Source organism: Salmo salar, chromosome ssa02 (assembly GCF_905237065.1).
Source record: "Salmo salar chromosome ssa02, Ssal_v3.1, whole genome shotgun sequence".
Taxonomy (NCBI): domain Eukaryota; kingdom Metazoa; phylum Chordata; class Actinopteri; order Salmoniformes; family Salmonidae; genus Salmo; species Salmo salar.
In genome coordinates, this window is record NC_059443.1 from 29,694,187 (window position 1) to 29,721,617 (window position 27,431).

At 42.1% G+C, this 27,431-nt stretch overlaps 3 protein-coding genes across 6 annotated transcripts in view; 2 read left to right on the plus strand and 1 right to left on the minus strand.

Annotated features, from left to right (window-relative positions):
• Window positions 1–700: 700 nt before the first annotated feature.
• Window positions 701–9,812, minus strand: azin1 (antizyme inhibitor 1). Of its 2 annotated transcripts, none has more exons than XM_045695798.1 (12): window positions 9,577–9,812; window positions 7,450–7,572; window positions 5,675–6,062; window positions 5,076–5,249; window positions 4,535–4,707; window positions 4,282–4,416; window positions 3,449–3,530; window positions 3,237–3,311; window positions 2,818–2,980; window positions 2,517–2,632; window positions 2,059–2,273; window positions 701–1,758 (listed from the first exon to the last, which is right to left on the minus strand). In XM_045695798.1, the coding sequence occupies exons 3-12, from the start codon at window positions 5,774–5,776 to the stop codon at window positions 1,644–1,646; spliced, it is 1,350 nt and encodes a 449-aa protein (XP_045551754.1). In that variant the 5' UTR covers window positions 5,777–6,062; window positions 7,450–7,572; window positions 9,577–9,812; the 3' UTR covers window positions 701–1,643.
• A 3,931-nt stretch (window positions 9,813–13,743) lies between these two features.
• On the plus strand, window positions 13,744–22,385 carry LOC106579140 (V-type proton ATPase subunit C 1-A). Its single transcript, XM_014158739.2, has 13 exons — window positions 13,744–13,904; window positions 14,291–14,479; window positions 16,995–17,062; window positions 18,493–18,578; window positions 19,053–19,147; window positions 19,402–19,493; window positions 19,691–19,789; window positions 19,883–19,951; window positions 20,130–20,222; window positions 20,299–20,392; window positions 20,608–20,705; window positions 20,872–20,998; window positions 21,249–22,385. The coding sequence occupies exons 2-13, from the start codon at window positions 14,348–14,350 to the stop codon at window positions 21,342–21,344; spliced, it is 1,149 nt and encodes a 382-aa protein (XP_014014214.1). The 5' UTR covers window positions 13,744–13,904; window positions 14,291–14,347; the 3' UTR covers window positions 21,345–22,385.
• A 520-nt stretch (window positions 22,386–22,905) lies between these two features.
• LOC106579115 (protein spire homolog 1) overlaps window positions 22,906–27,431 on the plus strand; it is a 61,273-nt gene continuing 56,747 nt past the window's right edge. For 2 of the 3 annotated variants that reach the window (XM_045701890.1, XM_045701887.1), the window contains exon 1: window positions 22,906–23,471. In XM_045701890.1, coding sequence (XP_045557846.1) covers window positions 23,120–23,471 — 352 coding nt within the window. In that variant the 5' untranslated portion in view covers window positions 22,906–23,119. The remainder of the gene's footprint in view (window positions 23,472–27,431) is intronic. The other variant, XM_045701891.1, reaches the window with a different exon arrangement.

Sequence of the window (27,431 nt, forward strand, 5' to 3'; positions counted from 1 at the left end):
GGCCAAAAAGATCAATGACAACAACCACCCGAGCCACTGCCTGTTCACCCCGCTATCATCATGAAGGCGAAGTCAATACAGGTGCATATGAGCTGGGACCGAGAGCAGCCATCAGACTGTTAAATAGCCATCACTAGCCAGCTTCCACCCAGTTATGCAACCCTGCACCTTAGAGGCTGCTGCCCTATATACATAGACTTGGAATCCCTGGCCACTTCAATAATGGAACACTAGTCACTTGAATGTTTACATACGGCTTTACTCATCTCATATGTATATACTGTATTCTATTCTACTGTATTTTAGTCAATGCCACTCCGACATTGCTCAATCTAATATTTATATATTTCTTCATGCCATTCTTTTACTTTTAGATGTGTGTATTGTTAGATACTACCACACTGTTGGAGTTAGGAACACAAGCATTTCACTACACCTGCAATAACATCTGCTAAATATGCACATGTGACCAAAAGCATTTTATTTGATATCAATTGATCAATGTTTCCATGCCCCAAAGAATTTGGGCTGTTCTAGAGGCAAAGGGGGGGGGGGGGTCCACCCAGTACTAGATGGGTGTACCTAATAAACTGTCCCCTGAGTATGTTTGGTATAGTGGCTCATGTTACCAGTATAACAGTGCTGTTAATAAGCGGTGGGTGAAAATGTATATTTTACCAGCAAGAACAACATATACACATTATGATTCAGAGAGCTTTTATATTAATTTACTTTAGGCAAAACTGGAGACCAATTCACAGACGTTGGACAATTCTTTCCACAGAGACTTGTAAGAGGGATTTAAAAAAAACAAATGAAACATCAATGTTACATTATGATAGTCTCAAGACGGTCTATATTTAGAGTGTGAGCACAAGCTCCCTATCAACGAGATGTTTGGTGAATGATATTCTGTACTCATATTGCTTGAGTCAAATAGAGTTCCCCTTCATCTGAGGAACTGTACTGTTATATGCATCCCAAATGACACTGTTTCCTAGATAGGGCTCTGGTCAAAAGTAGTGCACTATGGGCCCTGTTCAAAAGTAGTGCAGTAAATAGGGAATAGAGTGCCATTTGGGATGCGTCCTTGGCTACTGTATGCCCCCTTTTAAATACTGACTGATCATAAATGCCAGGGGATCAGATATTCATAGCACAAAACATTTTTAAAAAAATTTAAAAAAAGAAAAACATAAATAAATATGTTTTAGCAAAGCATCCAAAAATGGCTTTAAAACATCAGGTTTTGTTAAAATAAGCAACTGCTCCACTTTGAGTAGGTAGACAATTGAATTTACAAGACTGGCAAAAGGAGACATATAGGCAATATAATACGTTTCAAATATTAACTTTTAAATTCCATTTACTGTATGTAAACTGTAACCACATAGGTGGGAGTTCCATCCCTACAGACTCATCCATTTTATTGCATGTGGAAAAGGAACACCTGTGCTAGTCCTTAAGAGAGCCAACAATATCCTGTATAGGGCTTGTCACCCCCCACCCCAAAAAGCTCAATTCCTTATGAAATGAATAATAAAAAGCTTTTAGCCAGCAAGCACCATTCAGTCTTTTCCTCCCATTGGAATGTTGACCAGGTGAGGTCAGCACAGCAGAGACATGGGATTGGTTCAGCTAGCCTAAGCTGGGACCGACAGGGCTTCGTCTGATTGGCTGGAGTGGAGGAAGTAGGGGACCAGAGAGAAGTTCTTCATGCTGATGTCCTGGGTGATACCAGCATCCTGCATCTCAAACCTGTCAACAACAAAAAACAAAACTTGTTGAAAGTAATTAATCTTCACTTCAAAGACAACCAAAACCATATAGAAAAAAACTAAGTCAATGGCAGCACACAACTGTTAAAATAAAAATCAGTAGGTCCCAAATAAATAAACTGATGTAATTTAATAACACTTTTCCAGATGGTGAAAGCACTTTACATACATTAAATGGGAGAAACTCACCTCAAACAATAAATCAAATCAAATCCTCAACAGCTCCCCATTTCAAACAGTGGCAGTGCCAGCCTGACCCTGACATTCGTCTGTCTCTTACCAGTCTCCAGTAGAGATGGTGTAGTAGACGGGGGGTCTGGTTGAATCTGTGAAAGTAGACTGAGGGCCCAGACAATAGGCCCCAGCGTTGTTGAAGATCAGCCAGTCTCCCACACTGAGCTCTGGCAACAGACACTGATCCACCACCTGGTCCAGCTCATCACCCGACGGACCCCACAGACTGCTGGCAAACACCGGTTCCTCGGACACACCGCTCTGGAACATCCAGGGACACAGAGAGAGTCATTTAGAGAGACTTATGGGCCATGATTATGAGTAAATAGGGAATAGGGTTTCCATTTGGGATGTAGCCTAATATTCACTCTAGGGTGCTCGAGACAGGAAATTGAATTGAACTGAACTTTGATTAGTGATGCAAAATCGTTGCAATTTCATGCATTTCATTAGTCATTTTGTTTATTTAGATTTAGTTTACTAAGCCCTGAAGCCAAAACTCACCTTGGGCAGAGCCGGGGCTGGAATCACATTGTCTGCTAGCTTGCTAGTGAACGAGCCGTACACCCCATCATTCATGTAGTACAGGAACTCTGGCTCATCGTTGGGAGATGGTTCATCTATAAAGAGGTATGGCGGACAAGAGTCATGAGACAAAAATAGTAGAAAAGGTGTGTGCTGGTGTACTGGAGCATCTAGGTCTGCTGAACCACGTTTACTATAGCACTGATTTTGACCAGCCCACCACACCATGGAAGTGCATTTGACTTCATATGCTAGGTATTGAGAAGGTACTGCCCCTGACCGTGATTGCCATGAAGATCCCGGGCGCCTACTTCCTTAGCGATGATGTTGACAGCCAGGGTGAAGGAGGAGGACACGTAGTAACTGCCAGGCTCTGCCATGATGGAGACGCCAGACGATGCAGGGAAGTACAGGTCCAACAACGGCCTGACTGCACTGTTAATCTGTTACCAGAGAGAAGAAAAAATAAAATCAGCACCTGCCTAACAGGCATTCAATAGAGTGTGTTTGTTCAAATTCAAAAAGGAAAGCTGTGTGAAGGCTTTCCTCTGAAAAATACATTACTAGTACAGGCCTGACGTCAGAAAGAGGGTGAAGTGGTTTGTGACCATTGACTGACCTAGTCACGACTTAATTCAGCTGAAGTAATCCATCTAAAATCAGTACTATGTAACGAGCTAACTATTATACAATAATGACCTGTTTCAGCTGAGTCTCTGAGCCGTTGAATCCACCTCCAATATCCAGGATTGTCATACTGAAGCCAATATCCTCCTGAAAACAACATTACAGAAAAATAATTGTAAACTTTTAAAACAAAATATAATAGGAGGGTGGGTCATATTTCTGGCTGTCTCCTTCACATATTATGCACATTCAAAGTCCCATAACGTGAGCACTAGCTAACTCACCCCCATGTCAAAGACACAGCGAGCGTCAGACACTGCATGGCTGTAGGCCTGAGGGTCGTCACAGGTGCTGGGAACGTGGAACCTGCATCATGGGGATAATGATGACGTCATGAGAATACCATATAATCAGGGATTGACTGAGGAACGTAAACCGAACACTCGGGCAAGTTGAGCCTGCTGAGGTCACCCAAAGTGATTAAAAATGTAATTAAAAAAATGAAAGACTGCCAATTTATGGCAGCCGGGCAGCTTCATTAGGCAGGTGATTTTTTTTAAAACTGGAAGCTTAACTTGTGGTCAGCGCGCTGGCCACTATGTCCTATTGATCTCGGCTGTGAGCTGCACGTTGAAATCTTGGAAATAGAACCAGAACGTAGTTCAGCTCGAGCAGCGCAAACCTCTTGGGGAGCCGGCACGCTTACACCCAGGGTTTTGTTGAAATGAATATGAGTGTCTCACACTCTGCGGAAGTTATACGTCCAATGTAGCAGGCCCGTAAAACAGATCTCTACTTCCTCCCTATTGTTAAGTGACCGACAAGTTACGGCAATTTGGGTGTAAACAACTATTTTCACATTTTCGGGCAAGTGACTATATTATTTCAGGCAAACAAAAAAAAAATACTGCTGAATTGTCCAATGGTCAATCCCCAATGATACAGTAAACTATTTTTTCCTCAGGGTGAAAATAGCTTTGGACAGACAGGCACACAATTCTGCTGCACACATACAGTTTCATTTATTAGCACATAATTAAAAGACAAAAGAGAAAAACCTAGAATATAATAATGAACTCTGACTAGAGAGGAAAGGTGGAGTTGCAGAAGGACTCACCTGACCCCCACCACCTGCAGGCCCAGTTCCTTGGCGCTCTCCAGCAGGTGTCTGCAGTCCTTCAGCTTGGAGCCAAACATCATGCCCATCTCCTCACCCTCGCTGGAAGCCTCTGTGGCCACCTCCAGCAGCAGTCTGAGCAGAGACGAGGGAGATTATCGTTTTAAGGGATTTCATATCTATAGCCATTGTAGTTGTATTGTAGAGGGTATGAAATATAGACTTTTAAAATAACAGTTACATGGACACCTACTTGGCACGGGGATGGCAGCGAGCGATCTTGCGTAGCTCGGCCTCGTTGTCACACACCAGGAAGTCGATGCCGTTCTTAGCTGCGTACTTGATCTGGGAGAGCTGCTTACACACACCGCTGTAGATAATGTCTTCAGAGGGAACGCCATAGCCCTGCACAAGCTCCAACTCATACTGAAAAGACACAAAAACAACAACGTTGATATTACAGCTCTAAGTAGTGGAGCCATGCTCTGTGGCGAGACATTTCTCCACTAGATGGCGCTCCTTCCTATTTTCTGTGAATAGAGGCCAGTTGAATTATAAAGCAGTTATAAAGCAGTAATTGGCCCAACAAAACGATCCAAAACAGAGCTGTGAGAAGCTGCAACTGATGTAAGCCATGAATCTATAAAATGTATTTAACTGAAAAACACATCCTAAAGCTGTGGAAAAGGACCCGTAAATTAATCTACAATAAAATGCAATTTGGTCTGGACAGGTTGTCTGTTATGCTATTGCAGTGTTCTGGCAGTAGTAGCGGGAGAGAGCACTGCAGGCACCTTGTTGGTGCAGATGAAGCCAGTGCTGAGAGCTGCTAGGATCTCAATGACAGCCAGGCTGCTGTTGGCTTGGACAGCGTAGAAGGGACGCATCTGGGGCATGTGGGTTCGCCAGCGAACATGTTGCCTCATAAGGACCCCCAAGTCTGCCACGAAGAACGCATTCTTCCCAGCCTGAGGGAGGAAAAACATGACACGACAGGTTTACTGGCTGTCTAGCATGCTATGATGTCATTCACCTGTATCTGTCAAGTACACAATGACTGATTATTCTTACTGTCTCTCATCCAACACCATACAATTACATAAGAGCGATCCGCAACCTAATTTTCCCACTGGTGTGAATTGAAAGCATATAGAGCGTGGTCACCGGGCACAATGACTCATTAACTTGCCACTTCAACCAAGTGAGAGGAGACTGGCACACAGTTTTACAAAGCAGCATTGTATTTGTCACATCCTCAATTTATTTACGTGCTGATTGCTAGAATTTATCAATCTATTTCTGGATTAGGCAATCAACTCATCTCATTTCCATGGGCACAACTTTGATACACAAGTATTTTAATGTACAGAGAATGTCTCTTTACAGTACTTACCAGTGTTTGTTCATAAATGTGGTTCTCAACCACGTCGCTGAGGGCCATGGCTCCCTCCAGCAGGGCGACGGAGTAGTTTGGTTCATCAGCTAGTCCCTTCATCTCAACTGTTGTCCGCTAATCTGCCAGTCATAAAGAATTATGCCTGGGTGAAGTGGTCTCTCTCTGAGCCCCTGGGTGAAGTGGTCGCTCTCTGAGCCCCTGGGTGAAGTGGTCGCTCTCTGAGCCCCTGGGTGAAGTGGTCGCTCTCTGAGCCCCTGGGTGAAGTGGTCGCTCTCTGAGCCCCTGGGTGAAGTGGTCGCTCTCTGAGCCCCTGGGTGAAGTGGTCGCTCTCTGAGCCCCTGGGTGAAGTGGTCGCTCTCTGAGCCCTTAGATAGTATGCAGTAAACTGGAAAACACAGGAAGAGAGGCAGCGTGAAATATAGCCCTAACTATTGAAGTGGATGGGGAAAATTAGATCCATCTAATCATTACAAAAATGGGGGAAAAGAAATAGGGAATTATTTGACAGAAAAAGGCAAAAGCAGTTGGTCTACTTTTCTCTAAATGTTACACTAAGTTTGACCAGTTAAGCCTTTAGGATGGTTTCCGGCTGTGAACCAAGATATTTGTGAGGGCAGCCAATCAGAGGTCTCAGTGGAAATCACGTTATGGGGCTGTGTATGGGAAGCCCTGGGTGTCTGGACAGCCACTGTGAAAACAAGATCTCTGGGGCATGGAGTTTGTTTACCTTACCATCAATTACTCCCGACAATTAGGATTAATCCCACTGGCAGTGACCCATAAAGGTTTCTTTTGATGGCATTATCTGCGTACAATACCAGCGGCATGGGATGTCAGATCTCTGCATTCAATAATGTTACATAATACGTCAGTCAGTAGAGCATTGTGGGCCTGGGTCTGTGGGCCTGGGTGTGTGCGGTGACACAATGTCTGGTTGGTTGGCCTCAGACTGCAATGTTTGACGGCTGGACTGGACCAGAACACTGTCTGTGATGAGAGGGGTGCAGTGTCGCACAGCCAGGTTGGACTATTGTGATCATAAGGGTGCTGTGTATCTCCCTGTCTCTGTTCTGTGGCTGGGAGCCTTGTACTGGCAGTTCAAAAACACAGACAGCTTCATGATAGCAAGCTGGAACAGCACTAAGAAACAGGCCAGCCGTGGCATGACTAAAACAACATCTCAGCAGTCTGTGAAAACACTGACAACAACCCACTACAATTAGTCAAAAAAAAAAATCAAAGGTCACAAATTATGGTCTCTTTTTGGTTAATGGACAAAAACGTTTGTGCAACTTTGAAAAATGCTTAATTCTACAGACCACCAACTTCACTGGAGCAAAGACCTGGGAGTAAATAAAAGCATATCACAAATCTAACAGTATGCTTACAACATGACATACACAAAGAAATCATAATATTTAGGTTACAGGTGAAGACAGGAAACATTGTGTTACAACTATGACTCATAGCTGAGTGGCCCCTCCTCTCTGTTACTGGATCTAACCAGTCACCAGTAAAAACAAGGACAGAGAGCATCAGATAAAAGTAGCCCAACACTATGCTATTGTTATTACAAAAGTCACCACAAGGACATGCTTGGGTTTTTATGGTGTCAGCGTGACCTGGACCCGTATTCACAAAGCGTCTCAGAGTAGGAGTGCTGATCTAGGATCAGGGTCAACCTGTCCGTAGTATTTTATATTTATTATGATCTAAGAGGCTAAACTGAACCGAGATCATTACTCCTCCTACGCGACCTGATGTCTACTCACATGGACGAGTTAGGAGATGGAGCTCCCCCACTATCAGCTAGGTTCCCAAGGTGGCTCGGCGTTGAAGTCGAACGGCTCTCGGCGGAGAGCCGCCCCTAAGCCCTCTGGGTAATAATTGTACACCTACACAGAAGACAAGATACAGTTGAGTCAAGAGGAAAGAGGCAAAGATGGCTCTGAGGATTAGATGAGATCAAATTAAATACTGAATGGGAAAGAAAGACATAGGTTAATTGATTGTTAGGGACTGGTGGTTTTCAAAGCTATAACAGGTGTGAAATTCTCTTTAGGTTGTCATCTCAAATCATTATTTCTCAATTTTGAATGAATGCAAGTGCCACGTTGTACCTTATGTTGTCTAATATGTTAAATGTTGTTAACTAAGTTCCAACCTCAACTAAATAGCTATTGATTGTACCACTGTTGTGTTTCCAAAATAACACAACACTGAAATTTCAAAACAAACCATCCATAGCTAGCTAGCCAGCTAACTTACATTACATGCCAACTCAGCAGGCGAACATTAGCTAACCCTGTGTGATAAATGGCTGTAAATAAGACTCCGAGTGTTAGAAACACCGATAACGTTTAAGTAATCGTAGCTAATGTTAATTATCTAGCTAGCACAGTTGGCTAGCTAGCTATGATAATATCTAGTAAACTAAAATAGCTAGCTAAATAACTTTGATGAATGACGACAATAATGACAGTCAGTCGTTAGCTAGTTCGTTCATTGCCTAACTAGCTAACGTAGCTAGCTGCGGCTAACTCTAGCTACTTTCCCTCCTTAAACAGTTAACGTTAACCACTTACATAGCACGCTAGCTAGCTAGTAGGTACTTACGTGAGAATAAAACCCAATATTTGGGGTGGATAGTTTTTTCCTTTTAGGTGGAATTTTCAAAGAGTGGCGGGGGCACTATAGGAAAGAAAAAATGCCATCAAAGCCGAGGTGCAGATCGAAATTTGACGCTAAATCGAACCCTTTCGTAGCTACGCAGCGAACAAAACTGCCGAAGTCGAGAGAGAGAAATAACACAGATAGAACAATGAGACAGATATTTCACTGGAGTTATTAAATGTGAAGCGTTCGCTTGGCGTTTCTACTCACTACCAAATTTGGTAGTGAGAGGAAGCCCAGTGGCCAGCAGTGGGAGAAGATGGAGGAAATGGATTTTGGCCGAAATTCTGCAAATTTTCTTATCGATTAACATTGGATCCCAATACATTTTTCGGGTCCCTAAACTAAAATCTGTTTTGAACAGAGTGGACTACGTTTTGTAGACTTTGACCGTTGTCAAAGTCTTAAAAAATCGCGTTGTTTATAAGGAGCGCAAATGCGAGTTGGGTTATTCCATTTACGCACTTCACACAGGCGTTCCCTAACGGAAATATGCAGATGTATGCTGGAACAGGCAAATAGGATCTCGCTAGCTCGTGCTTGGCTCTGCCAACCTCCTTGCTTGTTCTGCCCACTATGACTCATTTGTTCCTGTTGGAAACGATAGGCCGTGGTCTATCTTGGTTTGCTTATAAAAATCTTTGGAACGAAAGGGGATGACGTCAGATAGGCGGGGTTTTCGAGCTGTCAAAGCAAATGCGACTGATAGGTTGTCTGGCTTGTATTTTAATTCTAAGCGTTATTGTCTTTTCCTCATGTGTGATATCTAGTTGTTGTGATCATATTATTTACAATTATACCTATGCTATTGATATGCTGAGAATTATGTTTAATCAAACATTTTTAAAAAAAATACAACTTTTAAATAAACGATCTCTACCCATCGATTATTGAAAATAGCTCATAAATGCCTCTGAACTTAGTTCAACTGCCGTATCCTGTCACAACCCAAAATATAAGTTTGTCAACCACATTTTTTTGTAAACAATGTAACTGTAAACAAACACTGTATAGCCTCAAAGGTCATTTTTTATATGGTCAGACCATTTCATCCATAGTTCTGTCTATGAATTTGATTTCTCCAGCCCCATTCCTCAGCTATTTACCAAAACAGTGGCGGGATAGGTGGATTGGTATTGTTTGAATGCCCTTTAATATTCAACTATTGCCAGAATATACTACTACGGTTTTGAGAATATAACGTCTCAATCAGATAGTATTGTTACCTTGGTTACGTCTTCATGCTTTTTCCCATGGCACCACGATAACTGTAAAATGATGTCCACAAAATGTCACTGGTACTCTTCTCTTGTATTCTGGAAACACATGCTTCAAGTTCAACAGCGTGAAATGAGGTTGCAGGTGTTTTTTTTTTTAAACAACCTCTTGATTTCCACGATGTTCACGTTGCCTTGTTCACGTTGCCTCTTGATTTCCTCGACGTTCACGTTGCCTTGTCTGCGGAGAGTTTGTGAAGTTTTGCTTCCCTCTGAAGACGCAAAGGAGTATATTTCCCACAGACGAATTTACACGTCACCCTTCTTGACTATTGGTGGAGAAGGAGGTCTATTCCAAATTGGAAAAACTACATTAATTTAATTTCAGACAGGGGGACTGGGTACCTGCAAATGTATTCATTTGACCGTTTTTTTTTTATTCCCCCGTTGACTGTTGTATCAATGATAACTTGGTTATGTAGGTAATATTACATTTTGTTGTGATGTATTATTATTTTTTTACAGACAATGGATTAATAGAGTAATTAGTTAATGTAGTCATCAGGGATCTGTCTGAACAGCCAGCCAGACTATCCTAAAACTTGTCTCCTGCAGCCACAAACCTATGCTGCTCTCTGCATACAGAGATTGTATGTGTTTACATTGTGGTATGGGCTATGATCACCCTTAGAAGTTAGTCATGGCTCCTAAGGCTCAGACACACCACCAGCATACCACCCATACCGGGTTTCACAAGTGGTGTTTATCAGTTGATAGGCTAAATGCATGTGAGAATGAAAATTGCACTTCATGAAATTGTATATTCTGGGAACTGTTTTTTTATATTATATTTAGAATATATAAAAACAGGCTACTGTTATTGTACCCTTTCTTATTTTCATACATACTTACAGGAATCCATATCAGCTGTCTTGTTTTGTGGTCAATGTCCATTTTCAGCAACCACAGTAGATGTCCACGGTAGACAATGAACGTTGAAATGAAATATATGGATAACTGTGCCTGTTTATGCATTACAATTCAAACTGTAATAATATACACCATTTTTTTTTTTTATAGCTAAGAACAATTATGATACTAATATTATTGGTCCCATATGATTCTCAATTGGCCCTGATCACTTTGTATTTAGCCTGCAAAGGACCAAATATGATTTCAATTCCTTATTATATAATGATAGAGTAAGCTTAGGACATGCACTTAGCTCCTATGAATAGCCACCGGTACATAGCTTATGTGCAAAGTCCAAAACCACACATGTGGCCTGTTTATCTTAGATAGATGGTGGTTAGAGGAGTGTGAACTCATAATGTCAGATGAGCTATGGGTATTGGTAAGGGAAAAAAACACAATGGTTCTGTTTGTTTTGCTCAAACACAAGTTTCTTGGCCAATTGTCAAGACTTGAAAGTGAAAGTTTATCCTATGGACCACAACACAAAAGAATCTGTTCCGAGCTTTGTGTCTGTTCTCCAAGACTGTAGATGAGGGTATGCATTGAGTCTAATCATAATCACACATAGCATCTAAAGTGGCTTCCAGAAAAACATAATGTTTAATTTCATTGTTGTGATCATAATAGCCCGGGACACTGAGCACACTTGCTGTCGAAGTGTGTACCGCCGACAGTGAGTGAAAACACTCCAGTGGCGTGCATTGTGCAACTGGAATTCTCATTTGCAAACAGGGCCAGATTACATCAAAATATCACCCCACTGAAGCCTAGATTATATACACAGAGTTATTTAGTATGATCAACAGCCAGATGATATGAACACAATTACTGTTGCATGAGCAAACACCACATATTGTACACACAATGAAAGCTCCATGTTCGTTTATCAGAGGACTCTATGGATTGTGATAATAAATCATAGTGGAACTTAAAATAATCAATAAACAACATATGTTATTGTTATTGTTCCTATAATAGGGAAACCTATTTGTGTAATTAGTATCAATCCTATTTGCCTTTACAAATCACTACACCTCCAACAAAAATATAATAGTTACATTTTAGTACAAATTAAGGAATTCCTCACAGTTCTTAGATAGTGTTATGTTACACTGCAACAAAGCACAATGTCACAAGACTAGTGAACCTAGTGGAAAACTCAATTCTTCATTGAATAACTGGCATTACAGTGGTTGTCTAAGCGCATGTCCTTTGGTAGGTCAAGTGAATCACTCCACTCTTTGTTGTGTAGAAGAGACATGGGGAGGTTGAAATGGCTAAATCCAAATGAATACAGTCAATCATCAGTCTCTGCATTATACAATGGGTCTTGATCTAGTACTTGTTTCTAATGCTGTGAGTTACACCATGGTGTTTCAGCCTTATGCATTTGCCAAAGAATGTTGATAAGTAAAACTACCTCTACACAGACCTTTTCTCTAAGCTGAATTTTGAGCAGGGTCAAATACAAACTGTGTAAATCCAGTCAGAGAATTTGACCACAGTAAATAAAAGCTACTGCATTCCGCTAATTTACTATAAAATACCAAAATTCTATTCTATTTCATTCTATATATAAAACGTGTTTTACAGGTTACTCTGAACTCTGAATAAACACATTCAAAAGGAAACTGTAAAAGCACTCCGGTATCCCTCTCTTCTCAAGTCTCTAACATTTTCCTGAAGTCACTGAGTCTGATTCTGGACTCGAGCCTTGGACATGTTGGCCTTGTAACACTAGTATCAGAGAGGTTGACAAATAGATCCAATCTGCCACTGAAACAATAAAACAAAATAATGCTTATCTCACACAATTTCCCTCTTTAAAACCTTCCACCCCCTTTCTGCCCTAGGCAGTCCATAATAATTCAGACATACTAGATTAGATTTACTGTAATGTCCCTCAGAAGGCTCAGATTAACTAGCTGGGGAAATAGAACTAACCTGAATACAGTGAACGAAACTGAGGACACTATATGGATCTTGAAAGTTTGTACACAGTAGAAGGAATGTGTAGTTGTATATTATTTTGTAATTTACAGTTTAATCATGTCATGTTTTTGTAGTAAGATGTATTGTCAGTGTCATGGTCACTCAAACTAACGTGTAAAAGTTCAAACATGTGATATGTAAAGTTAAGCACAGTATACAAGGCATTCCAACTGGAGGGAGCATGTGACACGTTGCTGTTGGTAGGACTCAACAACAAACTTGGTGCTCTATTTCTGTGTAATGCTTTGGATATATTAAACCATGTAACTGAGATGGGAATGATAGAGAATGTTGACATCCATCTTTGAAATACACAAAGTTACAGCAATGACCTTCATCCATAGGTTTTTCAGAAATCTCACACTGTATGACTAACTTGTATTAGAGGCAGTTTTTGTTGAGGAAACACTTAATACCTCTCCTCACATCATCATCCCCACTCAATGACCCAGACCCAGTCTGTGTGTCTGCAGCCCAAATGAGACAGTGATTACAGTGCACGTGCCCAGACATGTCTCTGTAGACTGGCCTGTGTCCAACAGTGGGCAGCCCACCCTGGTCCCTGGCCTGTCGTTTGATCTGAGGGGTTGGCTGGTCGGCTGGCTCCAGCCAGACCAGGCATTGTATCCCAAACAATGCACCCCAGACCTACTGAACTATAAACATGTCCCTTTGTAGGGTTTTCCTTGAATTCTGAGCAGGGAGACACCCAAAGTCAGGAAACGGCTGGACTCCTGTCCAAATTGTCTACACCCCAAATTACAGCTGACTGGACATTTGAGATTGTCTGTGTCCTCTCTCCCCTTCCCTCTCCCTCTCTCCCCTTACCTCTCCCTCTCTCCCCTTCCCTCTCCCTCTCTAACCTTCCCTCTCCCCCCTTCCCTCTCCCTCTCTCCCTCTCTCCCTCTCTCCCCTTCCCTCTCTCCCTCTTCCCTTCCCTCTCCAGCATGTAGCCCCACAAGAAGTACAGTACATGCTTGAGGGGATCATGCAATTCCAATTCAATGGTTAAAATGACTCATTGTAAATAAATAGCACTCCTAAATTGAAATGGATCAACTGACCCCAACCCTGATACTTTTTAAAAGTATTTGTGTAAAAAAATAAATCTTTCTACTCTGTTTTGAAATGTCCATGCTGTAGTACCTCCTCCAAACCAGCTGAGGTCGTCTGTCAAATGACGTGACGCCAAAACTTCCCCTCCCCCACGAGAGGCCTTTCTGTTCCTCATTTGATCAGCTGACTTGAATGTGATGCTGCTGGAAAGACCTCTAGGATTAGGATTTGATTGGCAATTATGAAGATTAAACCATAGGAATTGTACGGTAGTAATTGATTAGTGTTCGAGTAGTTTTGTCATTAGATCTCAGGTAAGAAATGGAAAAATGTATTTTGTTTTTTACTGTAAATCTCCTCGATATCATGTGATACCAGCTAGCTAGCTATGGGTCATGTTTCAATCAACAGAGAATGTCACTTGCAGTAACGTTAGTGAGGTTTAGCTAACGTTAGCAACTTTTGATGTAAAGCAATAGAAGACAAATATCCTTTATCTTGCATGCTAGCTAACCAGATATCAGCAGCACGTAGATACGACAGGTTTGGGAAGACAGATTGATTAAATAACAGTCAATGTTGTCTTGCTATCATTTATCTACTGATGTATCAACATGAAATAGAGAATAACGTTGCGATTGATAATACTGTACTACAAATTAAGTCCTGTTGAACAAGTATATTTTTTTTTGTCTTACAGCACCCATCTCTGTGCATTTCGTTTTGAGCCTGTAGTCATCAGTGTATAGCTGTAACGATGACAGAGTTCTGGTTGATCTCAGCTCCTGGAGAAAAGACCTGCCAGCAGACATGGGACCAGATGATGGTGGCCACCACCCGCAACAACAACCTGTCCACCAACAACAAGTTCAACATCCCAGACCTCAAGGTTAGCCTGCAGTAGTAGCCATAGATAGTAGCTACTACATTACCATACTAACTTGTAGGGCTGGGCAATATATCGTGAATACCGGTACAGAGCCACATACCGGTATGGATTTTTACAATACCATCTATAACAATATGTTGACAGTGCTAAATAAATAACAAGTTACTAGTTTTCTCCGAGTTTGGTTGAGTATAAAATAATCAGAATGGAGAAAGCCCAATAATAACACTTAGAATTCACTTGTTGCCATCCTACGGTCATGCACTACTCAAAAACTGACATACCATCAAAAATGAGAACTATTGAATGAAAATGGCCATATCGCCCAACTAACTTATACTGAACAAAAATATAAATGCAAAATGTAAAGTCTTGGTCCCATGTTTCATGAGCTGAAATAAAAGTTCCCAGAAATGTTCCATATGCAAAAAAAGCTTATTTATCTCATCCCTGTTAGTGAGAATTTCTCCTTTTCCAAGATTTTTTTTTTTTTTAATTTCACCTTTATTTAACCAGGTAGGCTAATTGAAAACAAGTACTCATTTACAACTGCGACCTGGCCAAGATAATCCATCCACCTGACAGGTGTGGCATATCAAATTGTATTTGTCACATGCCGAATACAACAGTGAAACGCTTACTTACAAGCCCTTAACCAACAATGCAGTTTTAAGAAAATACTTTTTTTTTTTAAGTAAGAGATAAGAATAACAAATAATTAAAGAGCGGCAGTAAATAACAATAGTGGGGCTATATACAAGGGGTACCGGTACAGAGTCAATGTGCGGGGGCACCAGTGTCGAGGTAATTGAGGTAATATGTAGATAGAGTTATTAAAGTGACTATACATAAATAATAACATAAATAATAACAGAGTAGCAGCAACATGGGGGGGCAATGCAAATAGTATGAGTGGCCATTTGATTAGCTGTTCAGGAGTGTTATGGCTTAGGGATAGAAGCTGTTTAGAAGTCTCTTGGACCTAGACTTGGCGCGCCGGTAGCGCTTGCCGTGCGGTAGCAGAGAGAACAGTCTATAACTAGTGTGGCTGGAGTCTTTGACAATTTTTAGGGTCTTCCTCTGACACCGCCTGGTATAGAGGTCCTGGATGGCAGGATGGTTGGCCCCGGTGATATACTGGGCCGTTCGCACTACCCTCTGTAGTGCCTTGCGGTCGGAGGCCAAGCAGTTGCCATACCAGGCAGTGATGGAACCAGTCAGGATGCTCTCGATGGTGCAGCTGTAGAACCTTTTGAGGATCTGAGGACCCATGCCCAATCTTTTCAGTCTCCTGAGGGGGAATAGGTTTTGTCGTGCCCTCTTCACGACTGTCTTGGTGTGCTTGGACCATGTTAGTTCGTTGGTGATGTGGACGCCAAGGAACTAGAGGCTCTCAACCTGCTCCACCACAGCCCCGTCGATGAGAATGGGGGCGTGCTCGGTCTTCCTTTTCCTGTAGTCCACAATCATCTCCTTTGTCTTGATCACGTTGAGGGAGAGGTTGTTGTTCAGGCACCAAATGGTCAGGTCTCTGACCTCCTCCCTATAGGCTGTCTCATCGTTGTCGGTGATCAGGCCTACCACTTTTGTGTCATCAGCAAACTTAATGATGGTGTTGGAGTCATGCCTGGCTGTGCAGTCATGAAGGAACAGGGAGTACAGGAGGGGACTGAGAACGCACCCCTGTGGGGCCCCCGTGTTGAGGATCAGTGTGGCGGATGTGTTGTTACCTACCCTTGCCACCTGGGGGCAGCCCGTCAGGAAGTCCAGGATCCAGTTGCAGAGGGCGGTGTTTAGTCTCAGGGTCCTTAGCTTAGTGATGAGCTTTGAGGACACTATGGTGTTGAACAAGGCTTCCATGAAACATTGCCATAGTGTACTCGCAAATGAAATCATATTCCCCATATTACTTCAAAAGCAATGATAGAGAAATAAGTATTGTCCGCTCACTTCTCCCAAGAAGTGATCTGTTAATAATGCTATGGGTCAAAGCTTTCTCCTTTCATTACTCCAGAAGTGTCATCCATCCATAATGATTTAATGGCCATTATATTTCAGGAAAAGTATCCAGAGTCCCTAGAGGATGGTTGATGGTTATCCTCTGTGACCCTACTGACCCCTTTGCCACTTGGGGTACACGGCAGGCGACGGAACATTTTGCAACACATGAAGGGGTCCCGACAAAAGCGCCGCCATCCAAAGCACACGGGCCCCTGAATGTCACTGCTGGGTGACTGACTCTCAGATGTCACTGAGAAAACAAAACCCAGGCAGGCAGCACAACCAGACCCCCTAACCTCAGGACTCTCATCCAGTCTTTGCCCTAGTTTGAGTTGGCCCAAGTTTGATCAAAGGCCCTCAAAGCAACATTTAGGCCTCTGGCATCAAGCCAATGAAACCAATGCACTCACCCCACCTATAAAATGGGCTCACCCTGGGTATATGATGGTAGCGGAAATACTGTTTGAATCAAAGCTTTGACATGTTTGGCCTTTTGTCCTTTTTGCATTAACAGGTGGGGACGCTAGATGTGTTAGTTGGGCTGTCAGATGACCTGGCCAAACTGGACTCCTTTATTGAAGGGTAGGCTTTTTACTACACTGCAATTTCCCCTTTGAACATTAAGTATCACTTCAGGATTACTGTACAAAATATCAAATGTATTACTATGTATACAGCTTGTCCATTGTGAATGTGTTGTGCTAGACATATTATTTTTGTCAAAGTGCATGTGATGTCTTCGGAGTCCAGTCAATTCTCTAATCCCTCCGTGGCCCTAACCTTGCTACAATAAGGAATTTCACACCAACGTGAGGCTAGCAGGCCCACAGACTAAAGTTAGCAATTTACAGTTTGGTGACACACCAGCATCTCTTTACTCAGTCATTTATCGCTCATGACTTGTGTGCTACTGTTGGTTTGAAGTTATTTATAATCCTTGGAAAACCTTGAAGTCCAAAAATTCACACATACTGAGCAAGCCCTGCTTCCTCTGTAGACATTGACTCTCAAAAATGCCAACATTAGCAACCCAGTTACCTCTCATAGGGCAATATCAGCCTTGTTTTGGAACTCATCTGTAGGAAATTTGAAGATGAGAAAGCCAAAGTAACACCTTTACAGACTGATTTTGGATTTGCTTAATCTGACAGCGTTTTTAGGTGTCAGTTGTCTAGACAAACAAGCCTGAGTCTTATTGACTCAGCATACTGTAATTGCATGGAATTGAGTTTTTCTCCGTCATCCACTGATCACACATCAATTGGAATGTAGTCATATCAAGTATTATCCACATCATTTTGGTTCAGGGAAGGCAACTACAGTGCTAAAAAAATTGTTACTATCTGTTTCTGTGAAAAACAGAAACAGATTGTAAATTATCAGTGAATTATTAGTTAATTATCAGTTAATTAACTGTTAATTATCAGTTAACCATCTGATTAATTGGTTATCAAGAAATGGTTGATAACCAATTATCCTTAGCAGGACACAGGTCCATTTTCCATTTAAAAGGTCTTTCATCAGTATACTATATAATGTGCTCTGTTGTTAGTCTGGTGCTGTAGATTATATATAGATAGATAAACACTCATACCCTGACCAATGAACTGTCTGCTTAGACTTTGATGTTTTGAGCAGAGTGCTATATGAAAGCATGGTATATTTAAGCAATAAGGCCCGAGGAGGTGTGGTATATGGCCAATATACCACCGCTAAGGGCTGTTCTTAAGCACGACGCAACGCGGAGTGCCTGGTTACAGCCCTTAGCCATGGTATATTGGCCATATATCACAAACCCCCGAGGTGCCTTATTGCTATTATAAATTGTTTACCAATGTAATTAGAGCAGTAAAAATAACTGTTTTGTCATACCCGTGGTATACGGTCTGATATACCATGTCTGTCATCCAATCAGCATTCAGGGCTCGAACCACCAGGTTTATAAACCCCTTTTGATGTGAGGGCTTGCTGACTGCAGCCTGACTGTGTGAATGTCTCCTGGCTGTTTACAGTGTGGTGAAGAAGGTGTCTCAGTACATGGCTGATGTGTTGGAGGACAGCCGAGACAAAGTCCAGGAGAACCTGCTGGCCAACGGAGGTACTTATCATCACATACAAGTTACTCATATGAAAACAATACAGGTAGTTATCACATACAAGATACTGGTACGAAAACAATGGAGGCAGTTATTATCGCAGAAATATAATCACTAGAACAGCCATTCCCATTCAAGTTAGTCATTCTATTTCTATCATTATCATCACATACAAGTTTCTCATATGAAAACAATGGAGGACATTGGAGATTAGCTAGTTAGTTATCATCACATACAAAGGACTCCTGAAAAACAATCAATCCAGGAAGTGTGCTTCTGCCTCTACTGTGCACATTGATTGACTAAGCAATTATCCTTTTAACCTGTTGTTAATACTGAATACTAAGGAATTACCAGCACATTTAGAAATGGTTGATTAGAGTATCTTGCAATTACCCATAAAGCCATGCATCATAATGTAAAAATGTCATTCTAACAAGTCCTTTCCTCAATAACAATGCCTTGATTCCCTCTAGTGGATCTGGTGACCTACATCACACGGTTTCAGTGGGACATGGCCAAGTACCCCATCAAGCAGTCACTGAAGAACATCTCTGATATCATATCCAAGGCAAGTCTTTCTCCTACCCTCCTCATCTGATTCTCTTGATAATTAGCTAGATGGAGACCCTTTTTTTATAACTGTCATGTAGTCATGATTTCGATAGCGTATGAAGGTATAGAAATATCAACAAGTCAATTATATTTCAATGGTATCAATCAACTGTATTTTTACTACCTCTTGAGTAAATTTGTTGTTAAACACTGTGCTCACAGTTATTACGTGGGTCGTATTCTGAGTACTTGACCTCTTCCTCTCTACAGCAAGTAAGCCAGATTGACAATGACCTGAAGGCCAGAGCGTCTGCCTACAACAACCTGAAAGGGAACCTGCAGAATCTGGAGAGGAAGAACGCGTGAGTCAAGTTTTGTTTGCTCTAAGACCTGACTATATTTTCCACTGCTTCTAATCTATGCCTTCAGTGAGAATTATATTTGAACCAGTGTTGTTGAGGAAAAGTCTTCCAATGCATATTTGCTGTGTTCAATTGTTTCTTTCAACATTGTTTACGTTATCGTTAATATATCATGCAATACCGTGTTGTGTCTGTAGGGGGAGCCTGCTGACCAGGAGTCTGGCTGACATTGTCAAGAAGGAGGACTTTGTGATTGACTCTGAGTATCTGATCACTATGCTGGTGGTTGTACCAAAGTAAGTACAACTTTTTCCCAGTTTACAACAGTGTCATATTGAAACTTTTTTTATAACACCTGTTTGCTGTCTAACAATTCCGGATCCTTCTAGGACGAGTTATGCTGACTGGCAGAAGACCTATGAAACGTTGTCTGAAATGGTGGTGCCCCGATCCACAAAGTAAGTATATAGGAGATTCAGAGCCCATGGTGAATGCATGTTAAAATAACTACTTCAGTACATAGTCTCTTCAATCCATATCTTTCATATCTCTTTTAGTATTTTCTGCTCAGGAAGTGATTTCATTGTGAGTCCATCATGCCTGTCTGACTGTGTTCTGTTTGTCCCATTATTACAGCCTGCTGTTTGAGGACCATGACAGTGGTCTGTTCAGCGTCACCCTATTCAGGAAGGCCATTGATGACTTCAGACACAAGGCCAGAGAGAACAAGTAAGACACATACATACACACACACACACACACACACACTCTTCTCCGTATGTAATTATCTTGCTGTTTCTATCAGGTACACAGTCAGGGACTTCCAGTACAACGAGCAGGAGATGAATGCGGACAAAGAGGAGATGACACGTCTCTCCACAGACAAGAAGAAGCAGTTTGTAAGTCATATGACTGGGAATATGATGCCTGACCAAGGTATATGTGACCGAAACGTTACACTATAAAGAAATGTTTCATTGCAAGTACACTTAGTGTTCGGACATCCCTGTAACCATTCTGGGATGGGGTGGGTGGGAGAAACTATTGGACAGTACTAGCTACACAGTGGGGTGGATGGAGCCTCTAACCCTAAGCGTTATTTTCCCTCTGTCAGGGGCCACTGGTGCGATGGCTGAAAGTGAACTTCAGTGAGGCCTTCATCGCATGGATTCACATCAAGGCTCTGAGGGTCTTTGTGGAGTCTGTCTTAAGGTATGACGATCACACTGTACTAACAGTCGTCCAATTGTTAGATGTTTGTAGTGAGTGACAAGATGCTTGTAGTGACAAGAAGTCAACCTGAATACAAATAAAATATCTAACTGACTGTGCTGTGCCTGCTGTTAGTGATTGAACTGCTCTGACCATGCTCCCACAGATATGGGCTGCCTGTGAACTTCCAGGCCATGCTGCTCCAGCCCAACAAGAAGAACATGAAGAAACTGAGGGAGGTTCTCAATGACCTTTACAAACACCTGGACAGCAGCGCTGCTGCTGTCATCGATGTGAGTAATTAGATGTGATATATATATATATATAACCGTTGTGTCCAGATGAAATTTGTTCTGTCTTTGTAGTAATGGGGCATTGCGATGCCAAACACATGTTGTGTATTAATAATTCTGGTACATTAGCTAAATGAGATTTGATATGGTCTGGTTCAGCAGACCTGTTAGACAACCACATTATCCCTGTGGTGTTAATGTTATTTACCATGTAAGCTAATGGTCTCTATGTTTCTTTATTCCCTTGTAGTCTGCCATGGATATCCCTGGTCTGAACCTGAGCCAGCAGGAGTACTACCCTTATGTTTACTACAAGATAGACTGCAACCTGCTGGACTTTAAATAGATTTTCACTGTACCTGACCCTTCTGTTCTGTCTTGTCTTTATGCTGAGTACCGACTAACTTGTTTTCCCGTAAGTCTTTCTCCCAGTCTTGCTATTTTCTCCGTTCTCTGCTCTGCTATCTCCTCTCCTCTAATCCTCCTCTCCTCATGTCTGGGTGATACTGTTTATCCTTGCTCTCCTCAGATGTGCATGCTCATTCCTTGTGGTTTAAAGGACTTAAAGTGACCCCTCCATCTGTACAAACTGAGGACAAACAATGGCTTGATGTTTATTTTGTTGGTTTTGTTTACAGATTTTTTGGAAAACAGCATAATCAAAGTACACTGTATTTAAAGGCCCAGTGCAGTCAAAACTGTGATTTTCCTGTGTTTTATATATATTTCCACACTGAGGTTGGAACGATATTGTGGAATAAGGCCAGTTTAGCCTATCTTCGTGGGATGGAGTTTTGCCCTGACTGGTGACAAATGAATGAATAAACCAATATGAAAGTGTTCCAAACCGCTCTGCCAATAACAGCTAGTTTTCAGTTTTTCCATCCCCAATCCAAAACAGTCCTAGTCATATTCTTGCTTGAGAAATTGCTCTTGCTTAAACGCAATTTTTTTGTAACTTTTTGAACATTGTAATTGAAAGAAATCACAGTATTTAATTGTTACCCAGAAATGATTTGTCGTTGCAATAAACCGGCTGCATTGGACCTTTATCTGCTGAAACGAGTAAGATCTCTAAATATCTATTTATGGTAGTTTTTGCATTTTCAATCATTCCACATCTGTGTTGTGCATATTGATAGCTACATCTTTGAGTGGTACTATTCATAGATACTTGTATATGTGACCAATTTGTTCTTTTACCTGCACATCCAAGCATATCTGGTACGTGTTCATGAGGTATTGGTTCACCTTGGCAACAAATAGTGTTACAAAGATGCTATATTTGTGCGTTATCTCGTGTTGTGTATATTTGATGTTAAAAGAGATATGTATGTGTAAGCATTATGTATGCTATGAATAGATAAAACAGTCAATATGAAGAAAATGGTCTGTATTTTGTCTGTGATTGGGGTTAGGGTTTGTCTGTGTTGGTAGGCTATATCGGCAGGTAAGGTTGTAAACATTACATATTGACAACATATTACAATGAATGGCCCGGCTCTTCCACGTTTACAGTTGTATGTGTGTGAGAGAAAGAGAGTGAGTCATGCTTGTCCTCTGCAGAACTACGGGCAGGGTAGTTGGAGGAAGTTCCTTCATAGAGAAGTAGGAATGTACATAGCCCTTAAGAAATCCCTGCCTTCAAACATTATTATGAGGAATGAAATATGAATAGAAATGTGCTCCCAAATCCATCATTGAGAAATAGTATTTGTTTGAGGGCATAACAACATTGCCAGAGTAGCCTACACATTGCCGAGATGTATTCACATACGCTGTAGTCTATCAAATTGGACAGCAGATGGCACAAAATAACAGGGACAGTGGGAAATAAAATCCTCTAGCTGCGCATGTCACCTATGTATGCGTTCCTCTGAAGTCGACCAAACCTGACAGGCGTTCAGACCATGCAAACAATCCATCATATGACTGGTATCCATACGAAAACACTGCAAGGCGGGGGAAATAATAATCATTGTCCGTGGTGGTGCTGCTGTTGCGAGGGAGAGGGAACCGCATCTCTTCCGATGTCTTCAGGCTGCCCGGATCGTTTGTTTATCTGCGGCTCCCGGTTTATTCGTGTCATTACCGGCCCTTCTCGGTCGATAGAATGAAAGGATGGCCAAGCGGCGAGATGCGGATGAGAGCGGAGAGCTGATCGGCCCTACTGCGGTCCAGCAAGATGCGACGCCGTATCCCGGGATGGCAAAAATGGACGGAATGGAGGAAAGAGGGGGAAGTGAACTGTCTTTAGAGGAGATTTTAATGCTCTACAGCCAACCGATAAATGAAGAGCAGGCTTGGGCAGTGTGTTACCAATGCTGCATAAACCTGTCTCAGGGACATAGGAGGAATTCTGGCCCAGCTGCCGGTGCATCAGTGGTGGATACTGCGAAGAGGATTGAGGGACCACAGGATGTGAGGATTCAGAAGGACGGAGCTGTCAAATTACAATATGAAGGCTGTGATGGTAGGTACAATAATTATGTAATGATGATGTTTGCAATGCGTTCATGATTTATTCGGTCTATTTTTTTCATTTCGCCAACACATTGGTAATATTACCTGTTCCTAGAATGAGAAAATATGTAATAATGTTTAATTTATGTAGAAATTAGGTCAACAAGGCAGCTGGACACCGACTGATAGATTCATATGTCATGCTTTCCAATTGTTGGCTATTGCATTTAGTCAGCTGGCTCAGCTGTTGTTGTTTTATCCTTCGCACATCACATGTTCATGTTCATCATCCACACTCCATGAAATAGCCTACTGAGATAAAAAACAAGAGCATATTTCCATGGCACAATTTGTTGCTGCCCAGAGTGACATACAGTGCATTCGGGAAAGTATTCAGACCCCTTCACTTTTTCCACATTTCGTTACTTTACAGCCTTATTCTAAAATGGATTAAATAAATACATGTCCTCATCAATCTACACATAATACCCCATAATGAAAAAGCGCAAACAGGTTTTTAGAAATTTTTGCAAATGTATTACAAATGAAAAACAAAAATACCTTATTTACATAAGTATTCAGACCATTTGCTATGAGACTCCAAATTGAGCTCAGGATCATCCTTGAGATGTTTCTACAATTTGATTGGAGTCCACCTGTGGTAAATTCAATTGATTGGACATGATTTGGAAAGGCACACCCCTAACTATATAAGGTCCCGCAGTTGACAGTACATGTCAGAGCAAAAACCAGGCCTGAGGTCGAAGGAATTGTCCCTAGAGCTCAGAGACAGGATTGTGTCGAGGCACAGATCTGGGGAAGGGTATCAAACCATTTTATGTAGCATTGAAGGCCCCCCAAGAACACAGTGGCCTCCATCATTCTTAAATGGAAGAAGTTTGGAACCACCAAGGCTCTTTCTAGAGCTGCCCGCCCGGCCAAACTGAGCAATCAGGGGAGAAGGGCCTTGGTCAGAGAGGTGACCAACAACCCAATGGTCACTCTGACAGAGCTCCAGAGTTCCTCTGTGAAGATGGGAGAACCTTCCAGAAGGACAACCATCTCTGCAGCACTTCAATCAGGCCTTTATGGTAGAGTGGCCAGACGGAATCCACTCCTCAGTAAAAGGCACATGACAGCCCACTTGGAGTTTGCCAAAAGGCACCTAAAGACTCTCAGACCAGGAGAAACAAGATTCTCTGGTCTGATGAAACCAAGATTGAACTCTTTGGCCTGAATGCCAAGCATCACATCTGGAAGAAACCTGGCACCATCCCTTACAGTGAAGCATGATGGTGGCCGCATCATACTGTGGGGATGTTTTTCAGTGGCAGGGACTGGGAGACTAGTCAGGATCGAGAGAAAGATGAACGGAATAAAGTACAGAGAGATCCTTGATGAAAACCTGCTCCAGAGCACTCAGGACCTCAGACTGGGGCGAAGGTCCACCTTCCAACACGACAATGACCTAAGCACACAGGCAAGACAACGTAGGAGTGGCGTCGGGACAAGTCTCTGAATGTCCTTGAGTGGCCCAGCCAGAGCCCGGACTTGAACCTAATCAAACATCTCTGGAGAGAACTGAAAATAGCTGTGCAGCGACACTCTTTTATTAATATTATATTGAACCTTTATTTAACTAGGCAAGTCAGTTAATTAAGAACAAATTCTTATTTACAATGACAGCCTACCCCGGTCAAACCTGGGCCAATTGTGCACCGCCCTATGGGACTCCCAATCACAGCCGGATGTGATACAGCCTTGATTCGAACCAGGGACTGTAGTGACTCCTCTTGCACTGAGATGCAATGCCTTAGACCGCTGCGCCACTCGGGAGCAGCTCTCCATCCAACCTGACAGAGCTTGAGAGGATCTGCAGAGAAGAATGGGAGAAACTCCCCAAATACAAGTGTGCCAAGCTTGTAGCGTCATATCCAAGAAGACTCCGTTTTTTTTGTATACATTTGCAAAAACTTCTAAAATCTTTGCTTTGTCATTATGGGGTACTGTGTGTGAAGTGATAAGGGGGGAAAAACAATTTAATACATTTTAAAATAAGGCTGTAACGTAACAAAATGTGGAAAAAGTCAAGGGGTCTGTATACCTTCCGAATCCACTGTACTGTACAGTGGGTGGTGGTGGATGTGGCCCCTTATCAACCTTTTTGAATTTATTTTTGTAGACAAAGACCCTTAACCAATGGTATGACTGCATGATGGCTCCAAGCCACATCATCATCATCATCATCACTGTAGTCATCAATGGACTTATGCCTTAACAGCTGGGGCCTAGCTAAACTGTTGACATTGTCTTGTGTTACACCTGATATGACACAGCAAAAATGTGTATAGGCTGGGTGTGCCTTTGAAACTGCTTGACTGCCCATATTCCTTGCTCCGGCCAAACGCTACGCCATACCCACTGGCATTAGTTTCTTCTCCGCAATGAGTCTGGATCTGAGTCCCCGACCCGTCACCTAGCCTCTGTCGAGACCCCAAAAACAGGAAGTTCCGGTTTTCAGGGGAAACGGAAAGAGAGGCTGTGACGTTAACAAGGCAACATCATCTTAACTCCTCCTCCACATTTACTGGATTGGTTGAACAGTGCAGAAAATAACCTCCCCGACAGTTTTTTTTTTTTCTTCTTCTCGTCAAGACCAGTATGTAAGGGATCTAGTTTCAGGTGTTAATTTTACGCCTGCTAAGTTAGGTTATGCGAATGCGAACACATTCGGGGCCGTCTGATTGGTCCAGAACCAATGGGTTGGGCCAAAGCCAGAACAAACATGGGTAAAGCGGTGGCTTGAAAATTTGTCATTGGCTTTCATACTCTGACAGGGCAGCGGGTAGACTAGCGGATAAGACCGTTGGGCCAGTAACCGAAATATGTTGACGTGCCCTTGAGCAAGGCACTTAACCCCAATTGCTCCTGTAAGTCACTCTGGATAAGAGCGTCTGCTAAATGACTAAAATGTAAAATGTAACTGGTTAAAGATGATCCAATCGCTGATGACTTTGTTTTGTACAACGCCCCTCGTCACCACAAACAATTTCAATGATGACAGTCTCAGACTAAAGTATGTAGCGAACAACAGAGCAAAACAATTATTTACTGTGAGTCATCAGGCTACCTGTGAAAGTGACTAGGAATTACAAGTAATGTGTCTTGTTTTGCTCGTGGAGAGTTCTTGTCGGTCTTCCTCCTGGCTAGTATCCTGTAATCAGATTCCCTGATACAGACTCTATTTCACCCGGAATATGTCTTTATTTATTTACCCATGGTGTCACAGGGAAGCTATACCCTAGCTCTTACTCAGTTACACACCTTGAGTCAATGTGTGCTGAGTCAATTTGATGGCTTATTGGCTTTGGACTCAATGTACTCCATGATTCATCAGCTTTTTTACATTTACATTTGAGTCATTTAGCAGACACTCTTATCCAGAGTGACTTACAGTAGTGTGTGCATACATTTTCTTACTTTTTCCTACTGGTGGGAATGAAAACCCACATCCCTGGCGTTGATAGCACCATCCTCTCTACCAGCTGAGACACACGGGACCTTTTTGGCATTTATGAACTGACTGTGCATAGTAAGGGTGTAATTTGTGGTCTACTGCATGTTATTTGACGTGCCTGGCAATGTATTCTTAACTCAGTAATAGTAATTGGGGATGGGAGGTTTTGCATGGTTTGCTACTGGTCTGAGGATGGCTACTCTACAGGCAATGCTGTTATTAAATGTGGTATCATTACGTGTGTTATTACACTTTATTCATCTGTGATTATTACATTAATATGACTAAAGCTAATCATCTGAGTTAATGTAGATAGGCTAACTTTATTATTGCGACGCCTTTCTTTTTCTAGTGCCTTAAATCCATAATAATATCTTTCTACACTGATTTGTTACGTCATATCCATATTTGATGGATTCTCAGAAGGACTGACCACTCTGATGTCTGGTTAAC